This window comes from Paroedura picta, chromosome 1 (genome assembly GCF_049243985.1).
Source record: "Paroedura picta isolate Pp20150507F chromosome 1, Ppicta_v3.0, whole genome shotgun sequence".
Classification (NCBI taxonomy): Eukaryota; Metazoa; Chordata; class Lepidosauria; order Squamata; family Gekkonidae; genus Paroedura; species Paroedura picta.
The window spans coordinates 46,486,222-46,505,232 of NC_135369.1; the positions used below are offsets into that span (position 1 = coordinate 46,486,222).

Sequence of the window (19,011 nt, forward strand, 5' to 3'; positions counted from 1 at the left end):
GAAAGAGGTACGAGTATAGCAGAGGCTTTGCTTCCCATAGGGTGTGCACTCATTTCTTACATGAGATGCTTGCTGAGTCAGTTCTGTGCTGCCCACGTACAGCTATAGGCCGATTTGTAAATGTCTTGCCAAATACCACTCTCCATTATGCATTTCTGAAGGCTCTCTTCTGTTTAGCAGTCAAAAAGACCAAACATCCAGTAGCATCTTAAAGATTAACAGAATTTGTGGCCGGGTATGACCTTTCGTAAGTCACTTCACCTACTGAGAAGTGAGCAGTGACTCATGAAAGTTCATACCCTGCCACAGATTTTGTTAATCTTGAAGGTGTTCCTGGATTCTAGTGTATATTGAATAATTTACCTCACAATATCCTGTCCTCTGCTGGTTTCACATCTGAGAAGGAGTTTTGGTTCAACTATACTAGAGAGTTGTAATTGCAATACAGTTTTAATATACTAACAAAATATACGTTAGCATCCATAGTTTGTGAAGAATCAGGATGCGCTCTCCATGGTGCCTTAAGATTTGTATGAATGTATTTGGATGTCTGTGCAATGGAGATGGGATATGGTCACTTCACAGAAGAAATATAATTTCTAACCCTTTTAAATACTTGACGATGGCTATCAGATCTCCTCTTAGTCATCTCCTCTCCAGGCTAAACCAACCAAGCTCCCCCAACCTTTCCTCATATATCTTTGTCTCCAAACCCCTCACCATCTTTGTTGCCCTCCTCTGGACACGCTCCAGTTTGTCTACAAGTCCAGCTACTCACTGCATGAGAGTTTTAACAAGGCATCCTTTAAAAGGAACAATAAAGACAAAAGAGGGACTGTAGTATTTTAGGCACAGGAAACAAAACATAGATATTCTCCCTGGTTAACTGGGACAGTTGGAGGGTGTAAGATCATGTCAGGGGCTCTTCCCATGGGTCCCAGTTTGACAAATTTCTGAAGTACATTTGTGGAACTTTTCATTCCTAAATGCTTCCCTATAAAGTTGTGGCTAATAAAAGACAGAAAGACATGTATATACATAGAATTGTGACAGTACACCCTGGCAAAATGCTGAAGATTCCGAAGCCTCCTATTAAAGAAGAAGAGTTGGTTCTTATATGCCGCTTTTCTCTACCTGAAGGAGGCTCAAAGCGACTTACAATTGCCTTCCCTTCCCTCTCCCCACAACAGACACCCTGTGAGGTAGGTGAGGCTGAGAGAGCCCTGGTATTTCTGCTTGGTCAGAACAGTTTTATCAGTGCTGTGGCGAGCCCAAGGTCTCCCAGCTGGCTGCATGTGGGGAACTGTGCAGAATCAAACCTGGCATGCCAGATTAGAAGTCCGCATTCCTAACCACTACACCAAACTGGCTCTCTGGTTGAATATTGGTTGAATATCCACCCCTCAGGGCCAATTGTTGCTCTTCCTCAGGATTTTGCACCCAAACCCCATCCTTTCAGGCCTGCTGTGAAGGAAGCCTCTAACAGCCACTGACTGAGGCGAGGGACGTGTTTCTGAGAGCAAGGCTGGGGAGTCTGTGGGCATGGGAGTGCTTTCCTTTTGAGGGGGGAAAGTTTTTCCCTTCTGCCTAACCATTGGCTGACAGGGAAGCCACAGAAAAGTTCCTTCTGACTTAAAATACTGCTGTGGCCAGCCTTACTGCTGGAGGGAAGACACAGCCAAGCCATGCACGTCTCCCCACTCTCTGAACATTTGAGGCCTACTATGCAAGGTTGTTGTGCAGCTGAAACTGGATGCTGTTGTGGGTGTTCTTTTGACTCCTGTTTCATCTGCACAACAACCCTGTGCAGTAGGCCTCAAATGTTTCATCCCCACATCAACCTGTGTGGGAGATCTCAAATGTTTCTTTTATACAACAGCCCTGTCTACCCTCCAAAGCAACCATTTCTGCCTGGAGAGCTGATCTTTATAGTCTGGAGATGAGCTGTAATTCCAGGAGTTCCCCAGGCCCCATTTGGAGATTGGCTACCACTGGGTTGGAGATATACCTTGAAGTTTGGAAGTGGGGCCAAGCCTCCACAGCCACCCAACTAGCCACATAGTGCCCCTGGCCTATTTCAGGTCAAGAAAACATTGCAGAGAGGAGGTGTAGGTTCATGTTCTGGAATTCCACACTTCCTAGGTGTGCTTGAACCTGATGTGGGTCAGGACTGTTGTGCACAGAGAGACCTCCTCTTAGGGTTGCCAAGTGAAGCATAAAACACACACCAAACCATAAGCTAGCACTCGTTGCAATACAGCACGCAATGGGCTTTAGTTAGTACTAGTCTTCTATAAAGATGTGGCTGATTTTAATGGGCTGCCATCACAACTGAGTGCATGCCAATTGTAAGGATTTCCCATAGTCCTTTGTGGCAGAAGGTTCCTAGCGGTAAACAGACTGTAATGTCAGAGAGGGGAAACAATGAACAGAGTGTAGGGGAATGGTGATCTATGAGTCAGTTCCTCCCTAGAATCAGGAACCTCTGTTGACATGGATGATATCACAATGCTTGTACACACATCCAGAAGGAAGGAGAAGGCAGCTGTGGGATGGCTGAAGGAGGGGAAAAAGGACTATGATCCTTTTCAGCATTCCACCCCAAAGATAGTTGCTCCGAAGCTCTGAAATTGTTTTGAGGGGCTTTTTGGGAAGGATTATGTGCTACATATTAGGAAGCTTAGCAAATGTGTAATTAGAGGAATGGGATCATGGATGGACTGAACCAACAAATGGACTTGTTCAGAGAGAAGAGAACATTGATGAATAGAATCATAGAGTTGGAAGGGGCCATACAGGCCATCTAGTCCAACCCCCTGCTCAACGCAGGATCAGCCCTAAGCATCCTAAAGCATCCAAGAAAAGTATGTATCCAACCTTTGCTTGAAGACTGCCAGTGAGGGGGAGCTCACCACCTCCTTAGGCAGCCTATTCCACTGCTGAACTACTCTGACTGTGAAAATTTTTTCCTGATATCTAGCCTATATCGTTGTACTTGTAGTTTAAACCCAATACTGCATGTCCTTTCCTCTGCAGCCAACAGAAACAGCATCCTGCCCTCCTCCAAATAACAACCTTTCAAATACTTAAAGAGGGCTATCATGTCCCCTCTCAACCTCCTTTTCTCCAGGCTGAACATTCCCAAGTCCCTCAACCTATCTTCATAGGGCTTGATCCCTTGGCCCCAGATCATCCTCGTCGCTCTCCTCTGTACCCTTTCAATTTTATCTACGTCCTTCTTGAAGTGAGGCCTCCAGGACTGCACACGGTACTCCAGGTGTGGTCTGACCAGTGCCATATACAATGGGACTATGACATCATGTGATTTTGATGTGATGCCCCTGTTAATACAGCCCAAAATGGCATTTGCATTTATTACTGCTGCATCACACTGCCTGCTCATGTTTAGTTTACAATCCACAAGTACCCCAAGGTCTCGTTCACACACAGTGTTACCTAGAAGCGTATCCCCCATCCAGTAGGCATGCTTTTCATTTTTCTGTCCCAGATGCAAATCTTTACATTTATCTTTATTAAATTGCATCTTGTTCTCATTTGCCCATTTTTCCATTGTGTTCAGATCTCATTGAACTCTGTCTCTATCTTCTGGAGTATTTGCCAGTCCTCCCAATTTGGTGTCATCTGCAAACTTGATGAGTAGTCCCTCCACCCCCTCATCTAGATCATTAATAAATATGTTAAAAAGTACCGGACCGAGCACCGAGCCCTGAGGTACATTGCTACTCACCTCCCTCCAGTCTGATGAAACACAATTGACAACAACTCTTTGAATGCGGTTCTCTAACCAATTCCCTATCCACTTAACTATCTGAAAATGCAGATTGAATTCCTTCAATTTATCCATCAGAATATCATGGGGAACCTTATCAAAAGCTTTACTAAAATCCAAGTCAACCAAATTTCCACAATCCAGCAAACCTGTTACTTGGTCAAAAAAGGAAAACAGGTTGGTCTGACAGGACCTGTTAGAGACAAATCCATGCTGATTTCCTTGGATCACCAAATTGTCCTCAAGATGTTTGCAGATCACTCCCTTTAATATCTGTTCCATTATCTTACCCACAACAGAGGTCAGATTCACTGGTCTGTAGTTTCCCGGGTCATCCTTCCTCCCTTTTTTGAAGATCGGAATAACGTTTGCTCTCTTCCAGTCCTCTGGGACATCTCCAGTCCTTAAAGAGGTCCAGAAGATGATGGACAAGGGTTGTGCAAGTTCTCCGGAAAGTTCTTCGAGCACTCTCGGGTGCATTTCATCCGACCCAGGGGATTTGAACTCATTCAGTGCAGCTAAATGCTTCTCGACAACCTCTCTGTCCATGTCAACTTGCCACCAAGACACTATCTCTTGGCTACTGCCATCTCTAGATGTGCCTAAACCCTTGGACCTGTGGGAAAAAAGAGATGTAAAATAGGCGCTGAGCCTTTCTGCTTTCTCTGCATCCTCCATTAGAGTTTGTCCATCCGCACCCAACAGATGGCCTATTGCCTCCTTTACTTTACGTTTGCTCCTCACATAACTGAAAAATCTTTTTTTTGTTACAATGGGCTTCCCTGGCCAATCTTAGCTCACTCTCAGCTTTGGCCTTTCTTATGATTAATCTACAGTGCCTAGTAACCTGTAGGTACTCTTCTTTAGAGCTCTGTCCTTCCCTCCATTTCCTGAACATTTTCCTTTTCTTTCTTAGTTCCTCTTGAAGTTCTCTGTTCATCCAAATAGGCTTCTTAGAGCTCCTGCAGTGTTTTCGTCTTTCTGGAATAGTCATTGACTGAGCATGCAATAGCTCTTGTTTGAGTAGTGCCCACCCTTCACATGCTCCCTTCCCTTCCAGCATTCTCATCCATGGTATGACACTCATCATGTCTCTGAGTTTATTAAAGTTTGCCCTACGAAAATCCAACATCCGCATCTGGCTACAAGCTTCCTTGGCTCCCCATCTCAAAAGGAATTCTATGAGGACATGGTCACTTCCCCCTAGGGTCCCCACCTCCTTCACCTCATCCACCAACTCTTGCCTGTTGGTCAGTATTAAGTCCAGTATGGCTGAACCTCTTGTGGGTTCATCTACCATCTGATAAATTGTCAGCCAGGCAGGTCAGAAAGTTGCATGACTGAGGACGCTTTGCAGAGTTTGTTTCCCAGCACACATCTGGGAAATTGAAATCACCCATGATGACAGGAGCCAGCTAGCAGAGTTCCTTTCTCTTTCCTCTAGTGCACATATTTTTGTGACTGCTTCCCCGATGCAGTCAAAGTTAACCTATAGACAATATTTAAATCCCAACTGGTGTTCAACAGGGGTATGCATGGAAAGCAGCAAGAGTAATATTCTGCACTTAGGCTGTTCCAACTGTTTATTTTATTCTTAAATTAAGACATTTTTTCCATCCCTCAACAGAACACAATGTGGTTTATCTTACATTTTAAAACAAATTAAAAACAAATGCACATCAGCTGAAGTACAAGTAAAAGGAAGCAATCCGCAGTCTCCACTCATGGACTCCCAGAGCCATGGGAAAGTTCAGTTTCACAGAGCTTCATTCTTAGGGAGACCATTCTTTGGCTAGGTATTTATTACCTCAGTAAGTCTTACAGGAGTCCCTTAAGGAAGGCCACTATTACCCCTGAAGTGCTAATGGTAGACTGATGTGGACAGGCAAGAGTTGCATAAAGACCTACAGAGTTCAGGTGAGACCTCAGGCTGGTCACATGTGAATGTAAATTGCTGCTAAACAACTACCTGGTAAACTGGTTGTGTGTTTTGTTCTGCCAAATGTTAAACAAGACTTTACCTCACTTCTCACCCAAGAAAGCTGAGGAGTGTAACTGAGGAGTGGGGAAATATTCAGGTTGCCAGGTCTTAGCCTTGAAGCTTCATCATTTGTTGTTTATTTTAAAGCTTTCCCCTCAGAGTTTCCTATTAAATCTCAGATGGACAAATGAGGGGTGAGACAGCAGTCTATTTTCCACAGGGCCCATTCTCTGCCTTCTGTCCCTGTTCTAAAGTTTAAACCAAACCCCCTTCTGAGCGTGTTTTTCTAGTTTTTGTGTGAAGACAGATGGCCATTCAAAACATAATGGAAGTGTTTGAACACACTTGCTCTGCCCGGAAAACAAACGCCTCTGAATGCAGCAATTGTATGTTCAAATCTCTTTCACTCCCCTTTAGAATGTGTATCTGTCTGCACCTTTTCCTCTGGCTGTGAGAAATTGTCATCTGTTTGGAAACATGTGGAAGGATAGGGAGAAATTCTAGGAGCTCAGTTAGAAGAGGCTTGAAATTTGTGTGTGTGTGCATGTGCACATATTCTCTCTCTCTCTCTCTCTCTCTCTCTCTCTCTCTCTCAAAAGTCAAGTTTATTCCAGCTGTACTTCCTTGTCTGTTGGGTTCCAGCTCTGGTAGTCTCGGTTAATTACTCTCAGCATTCCACAATTAAGGAGGCTACATCTGCCCATCAATCTCCAATTTTGACATATTTATTTCCTTCACTATGTTTCCCCCTGGAATTAAACCCCAACAAATGGTAACCGTATAAACTAAGTTTGTTATTCATGTTTGGTCCTTGAATCTGTTAAACGTGTTCATTAGGTTGTAAGCTAATTTATTGCTTACCTATTAAATCTCAGATTAAATCTCAGATCTCTACCTATATGTATAGTAACTTCTATTTCATTGTATTGACGGAAGTTTGCATGCACACGAAATCTGTTACCTTGAATAAAATTTTGTTGGTCTTAAAGGTGCCACTGGACTTGAACTTTGTTCTACTGCTTCGTACCAGTACTACTGCCCTCTAGCCTGAGGATTAGCATGGGTGACTGTCATGGAACTATAAGTACCCAATGGAAAGCAAAGTGCTGTGGAAAAATGAAGCAATATATGCCTTCTGACTCTTGATATTTCAAGCAAACATCTTTCATGCACTTTCAAGCATAGATTTGCAGTCATAAGAAATAACAATGGGCAACATCCTAGCAGCTTGAATCATAATTGGCTTGATTTAAAAAAAAAGAATACTGGTCTATGTATGAAGAATTGCTTGCAGCTGGGGTTTTTTTCCCCATGCTGTTCTTGCACTGTCCTGTGAGGATTGTAGCACAAGTGTAAAGAAGTCTCTGATCAACTATGTAACACTCTTTTTACATCCTGTACCTCATGCATCCATTTTGGGAGGAGGAGCTGCTAGCACCGCGGCTGCAAGAGGCATTCACATTTGCCAGAGAATCAAATCAAATTCTGCCTTCGAGGCAGTTCATCAAGTAAGAAGGACTGTGGGTGCTGCTCCTGGCTGCCCACTCTGATGGGTGCCAACTGAGTAGAATGTCGAAGTAGAACATCAACTTGTAAAAGGGATAGTGCAGTGGGAATTGACTAGTAATATAAGTCAGTATTTTGAGCAGGGGGAATTAGTGTGCCAAACTTCTTTTCAAGCTTGATTCTATCAACCATGGGAATTTACTCCCTCCTTCCACTCCCTTAAGTTAAAGCTGAGATTCTCATTGTGGAATTCTGGATCCTGACTACTTCCAGTTATGTGAAAGAAGGAACCAACATGACCACTGTTATTTCTTTTTGATTTTGTGTCTTTGTTTTTGGTGCATCTAATTTTCATTGTTGTCATAGATTATGGGTTTTTTATTTGTATTCCACTGATACAATTACTTCAAAATATCATGTCAAAAATTTGATAGCAAGGAAAGAGTAACTGATGTGCAAAGAAAGACTCAGAAATTTTCTTTCCTACAAGAGAAAAAAAACATCATCACTCTTTTACGCATAACTTTTGTGCTCCCAGAAAAGATGTGGCATGCACACAGAATCCTAGCCATTATATGAGGATCACATGGTGCGCCTACTTCATCCTGATAGCAATAACATTGTGAGTGAAAACCCATAGAAATCCCTGCTGACACAATAAGGTCTATGTACCAAAATCATGAGAAAGTATCCTTTGACTGATATTGCAGTGACTGGAGCCTGTTACATTGTTGTGTGTTTGAATCAGAGAGGGAGTGATCTAAAATCCTTAGGAAAATTGCAGAGGTTGCCAGGACAGAGTTTACTCTGTCACCTATGTTGTGGAGGGAGGAGCACCATCATCCTCTGCACCATTGGAAGGGATGCTGGGATGTACCTCCCAATGTGCCAACTTGGTGTAGTGGCTAGGAGCGCCAACTTCTAATCCGGCGAGCTGGGTTTGATTCCCTACTTCTCCACATGCAACCAGCTGGGTGACCTTAGGCTGACCACAGCACTGATAAAGCTTTTCTGACCGAGCAGTAATATCAGGGCTCTCTCAGCCACACCTACCTTACAGAGATGGTTTCCACACTGGGAACTTTGCTGCTCTGGCTCCCATGTGGGAGCACACATCCTGGGTGGACAAGGTGCACCAGACCAAATGCTCCCACATGTGGGAGCAGGAAAAAGCAGGGCAACCTGCCCCAGCTCAAACTACAGCCTGCAGCCCAGCACAGAACCTCCGGGGTGGAAAAGGCCAGATTGTCTGTTGTGGGGGGAGGAAAGGGAAAGTGATTGTAAGCCACTTTGAGACTCCTTCTGACAGATAAAAGTAGTATAGAAGAACCAACTCTTCTTCTTCTGATCTGCATTCTGCTCCACTGGGATTCCCCAAAAATATTGCCATCACAAAGCAGTTGCTTAGGGTTTTTTAAGGGCAGTTCGGTCAGCAGTGTTGCCGTCCCCCCCCCCCCAAGCTCATGGCATTTATAGCTGGGATTATTGGGTTACATGTAAAAAATAAAAATTATCATTTCCCTGGGAGAAAGGAAAAGTGTACACAAGCCATTCTCCCCCCTCCCCCCATGTCTGTATGCTTACACTGGAGCCACTGTCAATTTTTACATTAAAATAACTGGAGATAAACAATCATGGAATGACATACAGTACATACGTCTGTCCTTAACAGGCTGTTCATATGAGTGCCTCTTTTGGTAGATGTGCATGACCAGGGTCTACCCCTCAGACATGTAAAAAATTACTGCATGACACCTAGGGTAAGGTGAGCCTCTAGGACTTCAATACACTTCTTAATCATTCTTCTGAGTTGGGACACAAGGATGCTGCAACACCACCTCCATATCTAGGACAGTTGCCACATTTGACCAACTCATTTACACCTAATGCTTTAGCACTTTTGACCAAGCAATTGACTTGACAAATCCCATTTTTATCTCTCAAAACTTGGTAGCAGAAGATTTGGGAATCAACTTAAAAACCTGAGTGCTTCCACTGCCCTTGAGAAACAAGGTCATCTTCCTGTGTCTCCTGTGAATGATTTGTACTAGGTAGTACTTTGGGTCCTCATTGAGGAGAGAGAAAGAGAGAGAGAGGCAAGCCACGGAAAATCCCATGGTCAGGAGCAAGCAGGAGAAGATGGAGACTTTTAGAGAAAGGTTGCCAACCCTGGATTAAGAAAATCCTGGAGATCTGGGATGGAGCCTGGGAAGAGTCTGAGGAGTGGAGGAGCTCAGGAGGAATATGATCAGCCCACCTGAAGCTGCTGCTTTCTTCAGGAAGCTAAGCAGGGTTGGCCCTGGTCAGCACTTGGAGACCACCAAGGAATCCCAGGGTTGTTTCTCCTCAGAGATAAGCAATAGCAAGCCACCTTGGAATGTCTCTTGCTAGATTAATGCAGGAAGAGCCAGACTGCTACCCCCGACTCAGCTCCCCTGATTCTTTCCCACCACCCCCAAAGGGGTATACCACCCACTTTGGGAACCCCTAGACAAGATCAATAGAAAGAGCTGAAGAGTATAAAAATAATGATGTTCAGGAATTTCATTCTGAAGCATTCCTTGATAACAAAGTTTTGCCATTTCAAACTGTTGTTTCCCCAATCATTATCTAGTCTTGTGACAAAAATTCTGCACAAGGACTGTAGAAAAAAAACACACCAGGCTACAATTCACAGCACAATAGCTGCTAACAGGGAGGCATTAGATCTGTCAGCAAGAGAAGTAATTGCTATTGAATGCTATGCAAATCAAAAGGTGAAAGGAGGTAACTCTGGCAGGTTGCTATTCAAAATCATTACTAAAATCTCCACAACTCCAAAAAATTGATAGCGTGCCCTAGCATGCCTCACTAAGCTCTTTTTGTAGAAGGGCAGCATAGAAATATCAAAAATACATGTGTGAAAATTCTATCAAGGTGGGCCCATTTTTAAGGAATCTCAAGCACAGCATTTAGATCAAGGTCTTTATTCAGATGCCGTAGTGTCCACTCTCTCAGCATAACCTACTTCACAGGATTGTTAAGAGGATGAACAATGAAAGGAAAAAAAAACATGTATCCATCTTGAGTTGTTTGAAAGTAGGGCAGGATCAAAACCAAACAACCATCCAGTTCTGTCTTGTTAGCATCAGCCTACTGCCTATTCAGATCTCACCTCTAAAACGGGCTCCTTTGATAGCCACAGCTGCATGTCTGCAATATGTGGCTAATCTCACAAGTTAGAGGGGCATTTATGCTATATGGACTATGGAAATCCAGGTTCAAAGCTGCAGTCCACCATGATGTTTCAGAAGGGGCCATTTGCAAGTAGCTCTTTCTTACCTTAACTTCATTTACAAGGTTGTCATATTCCCCAAACTGTTCCACATCTAGGGATGCCAGTCCCCAGGTGGGACCTGGGGATACCCTGGAATTATATCTCATCCCCAGACTAAAAAGATCACCCCAGAGAAAATGGCTGCTTTGGAGGATGGATTCCCTTATATTTCACTGAGGTCCCTCCCCAGTTTCCTCTCACTCCTGGTTCCACCCCCCCCCCCCAAGGCTCCTGAAATGTTCCAACCCAGAGCTGGCAAGCCTCTCCATATCCTTATTCTGTGATGCCTATTCAAGAATTAGCAGGTAACTGTTTCTCCTAGTTTCGTGCATTTAAAGATCAATGAAAACCTTAAAAAATTTTCTATAAATAATTTAATAAATACTTTACAATGATACATCCAAGTGACATTTTTGTCAGAAACAAGAGAGTCACAAAGGCATGTAAGATCAGTATACTTTAATAAGGTATCAGTGTCAAAATACATTTTCTTCTCAAGTTAAAAGTTCCCATACAGTTACAATATTATCAATAAGAAATCCAACAATATAGAGAGCATGAAATAATTATGACAATAGTTACAGTTAATATTTTAAGCATGGATTTTTCTTAACCCCCCTTCCTCCCTCCCCATGTGTTTAGTAAATGGTTAGGGTACAAATATTTTTTAATGCTTAAAGTATACAGAATCTAAACGTTTAAAAAGTGTCATTAACCCTTCAAGCACACAAGTCATTATCACAACAGCTTTGACAAATCCCCTTAGCTAAAAGTTTCAAACAATTTACTCCAGAGTCCCCACAATAAACCTGTGGGATTATTTCAGAGTGAATTAGGCAAAGTGGGCAGCTTCATGTTGCCCCTATAAGCTGATGCTCCTTCCAGAAGCTTAGCTACAACCTGAATTATCACAACAAAATTTGAGTCCAATGGCACCTTTGGGATATATAAAGAAGTGTGCTTGCACACAAAAGTTTATACCTTGAATAAAATTCTGTTAGTCTTAAAAGTGCTACTGGACTCAGACTTTGTTCTACTGCTTCGGACCAACACGGCTACCCATCTGAATCTTGATTTATCGCAATAACTCAAGGCATGATCCAGTCAAAAGTTAAACACAATAAAGGGCCAATTCTGCTCATTTCTCAGAAGCAAATGAGATTTTCCTCTGATTGGACAACAAACAGAAATGTCCAGCCAATCACAGCCATAGGCTGCTATCTATGTGAGACTCTTTTAAGCCAATGGGACTTAAAGGTTCTTAGCATTGGAAGGATCATACTATTTACTTTTTTGGGTAACACCTTCTGACTTCATCATAGGCCTAAAGCCTTTATTTAAAAATGATAGAGAACAGATTGCATCCCTCCCACCCCACCATTGTCTGAAACTGTAATCAATTGCTGAAAGATAGTACACTTGGAAATGCTCAGTCAATGCAGTACTTCTTAATTTCAAAAGTGTTTTGAACTTCAGCATCTAGACTACCCTTGAAATTTGCATAATACTGGCACAGACAGACACTAAAGTTAGTACAAGCCTTAGCAGAGGTCCCACCTCAACCTTGCATGAGCAGAGATTTTGGGAGGGCCTGCCTTCCGTGCCTGAGGGATTTCCTGGTTGATGCGGATCTCCTGAGAAGTGGCAAAGACCACAGGGCATGAATTCAAGAGGCTGGCTTGTCATGCAACTTATGCCTCTTGCAAAGGGACTACTGGCATGTGCAATTTCTGAGATCTATATGGAGGCTGCTAAAATCTATGCCAGAACAAGCAGCACCTTTTGCATGCAAGCTTTGAGCACCTGGAAGATTCTGCACCAGGACAGGGGAGCGGGGCTGGAAAAATGCTTCCAGAAGGCAAATTTTGTGTCAGTTCTGATGTACAGTTTGTTGCCTCCATAGAGGAATGATCATGGGAAAACAATTCAACTAAAATTCAACACCTACATAAACTCTGCAGGAAAGGCGTCCCACAAGGAGGAAGGATTCTGAAATCTTTGCCTCCAGAAGAATTCCCATAGGTCTCTTTTGATGGAGGAAGAATGTCCATCTACTCAGCACAATCTGTACTAAATTATATGCATTAGATTTCAGAGGGAACAGGGGTTAGCACTCCTCTGGATTGTACACGTAATGTCAAAATTGGTCCTTCAGTGGAATTCAGCCTCACAAAAAAATGTACTGAACTAAAAGGAAGACAAAGTTTGAGGCCAGTGACATGAATAAAATGTTGTTAGTCTTGAAGATGCCATTGGGCTCAAACTTTGTTCTTTTTCAGACCAACACGGCTACCCACCTGAATCTGAAATAAGAGGATGCACTTATAAAACCATTACCAGAAGTCCCTGAGAGAACAGGAACTTCAATGTAGCTTTACAAAGGCTTAGGTTCTATAATCTAGAGACATTCCAGAATAGGAGCATGTCAGCTTGTTGGAGGGTCAGAGAGGACGTTGTGCTACAAATTAATGGGATGGGTTATTCTTGACTCAACTGAGGTGTTCTCTGGATTGCAACCATGATCTGCAGGAGCTAACAAACACTGCTCTGGTTTCAATGAGTCTGCTGGCTTCCAATAGGGCTATGTTAATTTGCATCTGGCAACTATATTGGCAGATAGGCATGATCTGATATCCTGGTTTTTAAAAATGGTCCTAAATTTGCCCCTTGGCCCTCATAAACTCGATCCTATTGCATAAACTTTTGGCTTTAATAAATCTTAAAAAAAAATCTGAACCCCTTGGTTCCTTGAATGTATGTTATTGTTGAATTGAGTACAGAATGTGCCCATTTGCCCAGCCAAGCCAATGAGAATTACAAGGAATTAAACATAATATTTCCATTTCCATAAATTCCTGAGCACCAACATTGTTTTATGGCATTTCTCAAAGTGTCAAGTTGTTGTTTTTTTTTAAAGAGAAGACCAACTACAAATTTATTTTGCACATGAAAGTCTATCAACAATTAAAAGTCAAGTTATACACATACTTTCCCACTCAGCCACTCCAAAGCCCATAATAGTTGATTTCCCTACAAATAACATGGTAATGCACAGGCAAGCAAATACATTTAACATTGTATTTTTCAGCAAAATTCATTATTGCAGAGGAAGAGGCTAACTAGCAGCAAACAAATGCCCCAGTTAACTAGCAATTAGTGGTGTTAGCAAAAGCCTTTGGACATGCCCTGCAACATTGGCAGTAGCAGCAGAACAACAACAAACTCTACCAGATCTAAGTAAAATAACTCCTAAAAAAAGTGTTCATGGTTCCAAATCTACGTATAACAAAGTACCAATATATGATAAATATTTAGCCCAGAGAAAAATATCAAAGACTCAATTATGTTTTGTATAAAAAAACAGGAGGATTAAAAATCAGAGATTGAAAATATCTCTCTAACAATCCAGAATCCTGTTATCTCTTTCACCCCCAACTCTGATGCATTCCCACACTCCCAACTTAGTCAGAGAGTTTACTCAGTTCTGATCTCAAAGAGACTGGAAGCAGTCCTGCTATTTTGAATTTTTCACACTATGACGAGCAGAAAAATCGAAGGTGGCAGCACCCCCTCTTCCCTGTTACGCTGAGATCATGCTGAGCTTATTCTGGGAGCTGGGTAGATTCTGGTGGGGGAAGGCACCTTGGTATGCTAAAACCCATGGCAGTTACTTGTACGGATGCCTGTCTCCAGGTGGGACCTGGGGATTCCCAGGAATTATAGCTCATCTCCAGGCAACAGAGATCCTTCTGCTTGAGAAAATGGCTGCTTTGGAGGGTGGACTCCATAGCATTTTACTCCACTGAGGTCCCTCCCCGCCCTAAATCCCACCCCCTCCTGGCTCCGCCCCAAAAGTCTCCAAGTAGTTCCCACCCCAGGTTTGGCAACCCTGTTTACTTGCCTAATAACTTGTGCTCTTCTGTAGGCCAAAGTAACCTTCAGTCCTCAAAGAATGGCCAGCCCAAGAACATTTCTAACCCAAATAGCTGCACTTTATGATCCAAGCGGTACATCCTTAGAGACTAGGTTCCCAACCCTCATGGTCAGATATTGAAATATGGCTGAGTCAAGCTACTGCTCAGATTGCATGTGCAGCTGAGCTCCCCGCAATCCCAATAGAAATGAGGTCTTATATTTGTCAAGCAAGCATTAGGAAAAACAACAACAACAAGCCTGTACTTCTGCTACTTATGCAGGGGCTCCAGCAAGGCAGTTAGCTCTTGGCAAGTTGCATGTTGTGAATGTGTACACGCAGGGGAATACAGAGTGTTTCATCTCTTTCTTTTTTAGCTATAAAGAGATTAAAAGTTGCAGGGGAGGGGTTTCTGCTGGAAAAGGCAGAATGTAGAAAGTAAGGACAGGCAGCAAGTATTTTATTTGAGTAAGCCAGTGCTGACTGTAATTAGGGGAAAAAAATTTTTTCACTTGTCTTTGGCAATAAAAATAAAGTCTTTGCAATAATGAAGCCAAAGTATTACATACAGGCATTAGCACACCACATCTCTTTTTTAATTAGAATGAATATCAAGGAAGTCTTAGAACATATAAATTACACATGGTGAAAGGGAATTATATAATATAAATTTTCTAAAGAACATTTTATCGAAATAGAAGGAAAAAATACAGTAGATGCATATTTCTTTTAATACAAACAAGAAAAGTGAGTAAATTCACAAAAAAGGCCACTATTTGGTAATATGACAAGTTCAATAGGTAAGTAAAATCTTGTAACAGTGTAATCGATATTAGAAATTATCTACTTGCAAAAATAGATTTAAAAAACTGAAGATGTTTGGAGCAGTTAGAGGCCCGGGAAGCCTGCAAAGTGGGCTCAGGTTGCCTGGTCGAGAGCTCGCAGCAATTCGCTCCCCTGCAGAAGTGTTGAGCTGCCCAGCACCGGGACATTAACCTCACAGTCATACCTGGTCAATTCTGGCAACAAATGAGGTTCAAACGATGGGCCAAGCAGGCGACTTGTTACTCCTGAAACAAGATGATTTTGAGCATTACACCAATTCTACAGGAGGCCATTTTCAGCAGATTCTCACAGTTTTATCACTTCCTGGACCCTCTTCTAACCTTTCATTTCTACCTTCTTTATGAGCACCTGATCTGCAGGTGTGTGATGGAGTGTACTTTTAAAGCTCATAGGTGCTGTGTAAACATGCAATGGACTGAGAAGGGTGAATATCTCAGAGCCAGAGAGCCTTGAGTGGCAGGCTGCTCAAAGGGATTTGATTGGTTAGCATCATTTTAGCTGAAAGACTTGGGTGCTGACTGCTGAGGAGAATTCATCTTCTTACTGACTGAGAATAAGAACAGTTTAGCTCCAACTGAGGAGAGTTTCGGACTGACTGACGAAAGTTTCACACTGATTGAGGACTGAGAAAATTGGCATGGGGAAAGGGGAGGATCAATGAAGATGACTATTTGGGTAAGGAGTTAGATAAAATTCACTGCCTAGTTTATAAGAGAGATAGCTCAAAAGAGTGGAATGATCCCTGGGGTGTTTAGAGAAGGAATTTGGATACTTGGTAATGTACACTGCCTCCTGAAACCTGAAGAGAAAGATAAACTCAAGAAAATATATTGGAGTATTTAGAAAGCACTGAAACAAAAATCTCTCATCTCAAAGACTAAGATTTTGTATAAAGCTTTAAACACTCACATGCTGGAAACACATGAACAAGAGTTTGTGATAATACCTAGTTACTACAGAGTTATATTTGATTCACTCTAGACATGCTCTCCCTGATTTCACCTGGCCTTTCCCCCTCTACATTGAATAAAATATTTGAGGGTTTTTTTTACTTAAAAAAACCTCTCGTGTGCCATTTTCAGAAGTTTAAGTTAAAGAGGTGATCTTATCTCTTCTCTCAAGTTCCTGAGCTGAGCCAGCATCAAAATACATTAAAGGATGGGGCAACCATAAACCTTCAGAAAAGAAGGAAACAGGTAAAAGGACTGCTCAGCCAAGAAGGAGAAAAAAGGAGGGAAAATCCTGCATGTCAGGGAGGGAAGGAGGTGAGGTCAGAGACTGCAGCAGGGTGGTGCTACAGGCTGGACCCCTAAGTCAGAGGCTGAGGAATCCAAACCATGGTATTAAGAGCATAAAGTTTTTAAAAAAAACAGCCTAATGCAGTCATTCTAAAAAAAATTGTGTCTTAACAAAAATAAACAACAATTTAAAATATTAATTTGTTGAAAAAACACTAAAATACACCGGGGGGGGGGAGCTGGAGGGGTTATAGCTATCTAGAGACAAGCAGTCTAAATGCAAACTTCCCAGATCCAACAGAAAAAGAAAAGTTTTGGAGCTGGATGAACATCAGACATTACCTGACATCCTACGAGCTTGTGGCACACGGAAGTCCTGATAAGGGGATCTGTAGAAGTGGGGGGAGAAATTGGCTTTGGGACGATCAGCAGGGTTCCCAGACGAGGGGGGCAGCTGTGGTGGCTGCTGTGCCATTTTCAGCAGTTGGCCTGTGCCTCTTTGTGGGTTACAAAGAAACTCATCTATGATTGAAAGCAGGAAATTAAAACAGACATCAGCTAGCTGTAATTGGGAACAAGAACAAAAACACGAACCTTCGCCTGATCCAGATATAGCCCATATTTTTGACATCATGAAATTTTGCTTCCAAAGGTTCTCCAGATATGTGGGCACTGAATGTTTTTCACCCAGGCAAGATAAAGACCATGTTCATTAGTCTGGGTCATTTTAGCGCCACACTTGGTGCTTTTCAAAAACAGAACTTTTTGAACCATACTAGGAGACAAAGAATGGATCTCTAACCAACTTCCAAGTATTTTTGAAAGCTAGAGAACTTGAAATCACAACCAACTTCTTTTGTGGCAAAAGAGGGCCGGGGGCACTGTGGCGTGGAAATGTGGTCCCTGGGTAGGATCAAAGGCTTTGCCTCCAGCATGTGGTGCCCCTTAGAGGTTTTTAGCTATAAAGTCTCTCTGATGGCAGGCCTGCTCATGCACAATCCTCTTGTGTGCCTGTGCAAAAATCTATGATTACCGTAACTGTGGTTTCCATAAACCCGGAAGTAATGAAGCTATTTGTTCACTCACAACACGCTAGGGCAGGAGGAAGGGGTTGCTCAAGTGGACAGAGTCCAGTTTCAGGCTTGTTCACTTCAGACAAAACTGTGCTTTATCACTGTGCTTTTTGTTTATTTAAATATATAGGACCCTTGTTTTTTCCCCACTGGAGAAAGCTGCTTTAAAACACTGTTGCTTCTTCCTTCACTGTGTCCTTACAATAACGTTGTGAGGAAGGTTAGGCTGAGAGCCCACAGTCACCCAGCAAACTCCCATGGTAGAGTTAGGGATTTGAATTTGGCCTGGCACTTCAACAGATACGTCAGAACCAAGTTGCTGAAAAGTAATTGGCTTTCGATCATCCAAGAATTCTAGCTATGCTGCTGGATTGTCCAGACCCTGTTCACAGGTTCACTGTTCTCATGATCTTGCCATGTAATGTCCTTTGACCTTTCTTCATGGTTGCCACATGACCTGTTTGCCTTGCTTTAATTGTGAAGTAGTTCTTTTTAGATTAAGAGGCCTTTCCCTCATATTCATTGACAGCATTTTATTATCTTGGCCTTGCTTGGCTGATGTATTCTTTTAGGAATGCTTGCAGTGTCTAGGCCAGCCTTTCTCAACTTTTTTTTACCGTTGAGAAACCCCTGAAACATTCTTCAGGCTTTGAGAAACCCCAGAAATGGCATAATGTCACTTCCCAGGGTTGGGAAGCATAATTGTATACATGCCCACCCAGGGTCCCATCCCTTCCCATCTGCTCCAGGCCCATCCTTGGCCATTTTGGGAGGGGAGGGCAGGCCAACATGACCATATATGGTCATATCACTTGATATTTAAAATTAAAACATATTTAACAAATTACAAATACATTAAAAATTAATTAACTCCCATCCATTCAGGAGTTAATTCCAGGGCTGTCAAGAATCCCCAGGGCTTCACAGAACCCTGGTTGAGAAAGCCTAGTTTATGCTGTTACATATGCTTTTGCATGGAAATCTTGGTTTGGGAGACTGCAGGGCCTGGTATGTTGTGTAATGTGCCAAGATTCAAACTAGGGGGAGGGGTTACAGGGGAAGCATAAGGTTGATTTTCAGTTTCAGCAAGGAAAACCGTTGGTTCTGTTCAACATTTCTCTTAAAGCAACTTCTTGTCAACAGTAAGTTAGCTTATTGAGAACTTATTTATTTATGTATTTAGTTATTTAGTTATTTAGTTAGTTACTGAATTTGTATACCGCCAATCCCAATTGGGCTCACAGCGGTTCACATAATAAAAAGATAAAAACATAGTAAAACCCCATAATCAACCCTGGTCATATTATTAACACTAAAACAAGAGGTGAAAAACCACTAACAACTACCA

The 19,011-nt window shown here is 42.4% G+C and overlaps 1 protein-coding gene across 1 annotated transcript in view; it reads right to left on the reverse strand.

Moving 5' to 3' along the window:
- Positions 1-10,952: 10,952 nt before the first annotated feature.
- The window catches only part of EPAS1 (endothelial PAS domain protein 1), a 132,084-nt gene continuing 124,025 nt past the window's right edge, over positions 10,953-19,011 (reverse strand). Inside the window, exons 15-16 of the mRNA XM_077337161.1 lie at positions 16,933-17,112; positions 10,953-15,576 (exon numbers count right to left, since the gene is read on the reverse strand). Of these exons, the coding sequence (XP_077193276.1) occupies positions 15,425-15,576; positions 16,933-17,112 (332 nt within the window). The 3' untranslated portion in view covers positions 10,953-15,424. The remainder of the gene's footprint in view (positions 15,577-16,932; positions 17,113-19,011) is intronic.